The sequence below is a fragment of the Penaeus monodon genome, chromosome 24 (genome assembly GCF_015228065.2).
Source record: "Penaeus monodon isolate SGIC_2016 chromosome 24, NSTDA_Pmon_1, whole genome shotgun sequence".
NCBI classification, from domain to species: domain Eukaryota; kingdom Metazoa; phylum Arthropoda; class Malacostraca; order Decapoda; family Penaeidae; genus Penaeus; species Penaeus monodon.
The window spans coordinates 12525469-12528378 of NC_051409.1; the positions used below are offsets into that span (position 1 = coordinate 12525469).

Consider the following 2910-nt stretch of genomic DNA (forward strand, 5'->3'; position numbering starts at 1 on the left):
GTGCCACTGTCCTAGGCACAGACTACAGGCAATTCAGTAAGATAATTCAGAGAAAAAAAGACATACAAAGGTGCCTTCCCGTCCTTGGCACAAAATACAGGTAAATAAAGGAGACAATACAGAAAAAGGTAAAGGAAAGAGAAGACAATCACTCTGGAAACAGGCATGTACGGGAGAGGAAGGCACCGCAAGAGGGAATGTGCTGTACCCACCTTTTGCCGAGTCGGGTCTGAGAGGGAGGACTGAGCGGGCTATGAAAACGAGACTGTACATTAGAGAGAACATATATACAGTACATACAAACAGTGCCTAAGCTTTAAGATTGAAGCTGTGACCCAACTACCTCTTCCGCTAATGTTAATAGGTTTAGTATCTGATTGGAAACTGTTTTCTAACGTGATTCGAGACCCCTAATAAAGAGATAAAGAGATAAGTACTACCTACTCATAAAGCTAAGGATATACAGCGTGAATTCATACAATGCGTGAGTTTCCCTACAGAATAAATCAAGTCTTATATTAGCCATTCAAAAGTTAGTGAGTGAGTTAAGAAGCAATACAAACCTAGCTATACTTGCTACTCGGACTCCCATCAGGAAATGCTTAACCTTAGAGAATTAAAGTCAGCACAAGTAAGAAGTGATTTCAGCGAATGGAGGCTAAGGCTTGGAAAACCGCGCCTACCTGTGAGAATCTCGACTGCGTGTCCATTATCTCGAAGAAAAGTTGCATTTTCCGATGGAATGCTTGTGTGCCCTGAGCAGGCGAGGGCGGACTGATGGGGAGGACCACCGTCGGGTAGCCGTGGGCGGTGTGCCGCAAGGACAGTTGCCGTGGCTGGCCGCGACCCCTCAGGTCTAGGCTGGAAAACCTACGGGTGTTGGGAACCCCGCCCGAGGGGGACACGAGGAATCCAGCGGGGTCAGGGCCTCGCTGAGGGGACACTGCAGGCGAGCTGTATGCAGAGCGGCTACGATAGTTGTGCGGAAGAGATCGCTGGCTGACGTGACCCATGGAACGGCTCTGACTGAGCCCTTCGGGTCGCTTTGGGGTCCCCCCGGGAGTGGTGGCGGGGGTGCTGCCGGGGGTGGTGCCCTGTGAGCCCCCGTGAGCCTCTGAACGCGAGGGCGAAACGAATCTGGCGGGGGTGGACGTCCCACTCGTGGCCGGGCTATGACCAGTCGCTAGCCTGCTGAGGCTCCCGACGCTGCTACTTCCACCGCACTGATACAGCGACCGACTGCTGCCCTTCTCCTGGGGCCGCGCCAGTTGCAACCGGTTCTCGATGGTCCGCAGCAAAGCCTGGCCATCGGGCAAGGTGGACCCGCAACTGCTGTTGTTGGTGGAGGAAGAACTGTGTCCCGACCCGTAGTTTCTGAGTCCATAATCCGAAACCGAGGACGGCAGCGACTTGTAACCGCTCTCTGGACTTTGTAAGCTTTTGGAGCCTGACTTGGCGCTCCGTGCTTCGTTCGTTTCTCTGCTGGCGTTGAGGTTCTTCAGTCGCATTTCCTCCAGCTTGGCACGCTGGAAGAGCGCCTCGAGATACGCTAGCTTGCTAATATTTATCTCGTGCGCGGCTCGAATGCGGCTCAAGTCGCTGCTGAGGCGGCTACTCTCGCTGCTAGGAGACTCCTGGCCGTAGTGGGTCAGCGGCCGGAGCACGTCGTCCAGCGTGTGGTCTCCGTTCAGCACGGGCGTCGTCTGAGATCGCGGCAACGCAGATCTTACCAGTCTTGGCTCCGGGTCCATTTCGTCGTCCCCGCGATTCTCCTCGGACAGCGGCGGGCCGCTGCTCTGCTCCGAGCCTGAGCTCTCCTCGTAGCCCGGGCTGGCCTCCTTCCCGCTGGTGGCGCCGCTGGTGGCACCCGAGTCTTCGGAGTCCGACGACCGCTCGCCATTGGCTAATCCCAGGCGGCCTCCGTTCTCATGCTGTCTGCTGGACCCATTGTATTTCGCACTGGCGTCATAGCCTTCGACTAACCGTTTAGAGCCGCCATTCTGGTAGAGCGTGACAAAGCTAGGTTCATCACCACACACGACTGGGCTGGGGAGGAGGCCGCTCATGGAGGTGCGAGTAGTGGAGCTGGCCTTGGATGCCTGGCGGTCCCCGGAGGGTCTCCGCCCCGCCTCGTGAGCCATTGTTGCGCGGCGCCCGCCCGCGGGCACGGCACGCCCACCCTCACATACCCGCCTAGTCTCGCCTTATTTCTTTTGAAAATATTTACACAGTTCACCAGTACATATGGTTAACACTTTAGCCTCATTCAGAAATAGCTGAAAAAGAAATGGCCTTACATTAGCCCTTTGCCTCCTTTGCAACATGTCTTGCTTGGATTTCCGCCAAGTGCCAATAACTCTTCGGGTCACACACAACACACTTCATTTCCTTTGTCCTGCACGGTGTTTCTAAACCACCTCTTTATTCCAGTTCACAACTTCGACAACATTTTTCGGTAACATATACGCATATTATCGCTTATATACACAATGTTTCTGAATATACATATATATTCTATACACAGAACTCAAACCAAAAACAAAAAAGAAAGTTACGCGACGAAGAAAACTCGGCCAATACCTGCTTGCCTTGAATAATACCGTTACATAGAACCCCACAGACGTAAAGCGCCACAAGTCTCCTCACTTATTTAAACGACGGTCGAGCAAACCTACGCTTCAGTGTGTGGTCAACAACATCCATCTTTCGCCTCCAGCATCCGCAAGACAGCTCCATTACCGGGCCTCAAGTGCTGCCTCGCACCACCTAGGCTTCGCAACAGGGATATATCACGTCCATAAATTCGTTTCTGGTGCTCCAAGAACGCAGGCAGTCGGAGTATAAAAGGCGAAGATGAAGAAGCGCGGGATCGAGTGATAATATTGATAACAGAGCGAAAGATATTACCAC

The 2910-nt window shown here is 53.2% G+C and overlaps 1 protein-coding gene across 1 annotated transcript in view; it reads right to left on the reverse strand.

Annotated features, from left to right (window-relative positions):
- Nucleotides 1–2298, reverse strand: part of LOC119588857 — a 2538-nt gene extending 240 nt beyond the window's left edge. The window contains exons 1-2 of the mRNA XM_037937495.1: nt 684–2298; nt 213–251 (exon numbers count right to left, since the gene is read on the reverse strand). Of these exons, the coding sequence (XP_037793423.1) occupies nt 213–251; nt 684–2141 (1497 nt within the window). The 5' untranslated portion in view covers nt 2142–2298. The remainder of the gene's footprint in view (nt 1–212; nt 252–683) is intronic.
- Nucleotides 2299–2910: the final 612 nt, after the last annotated feature.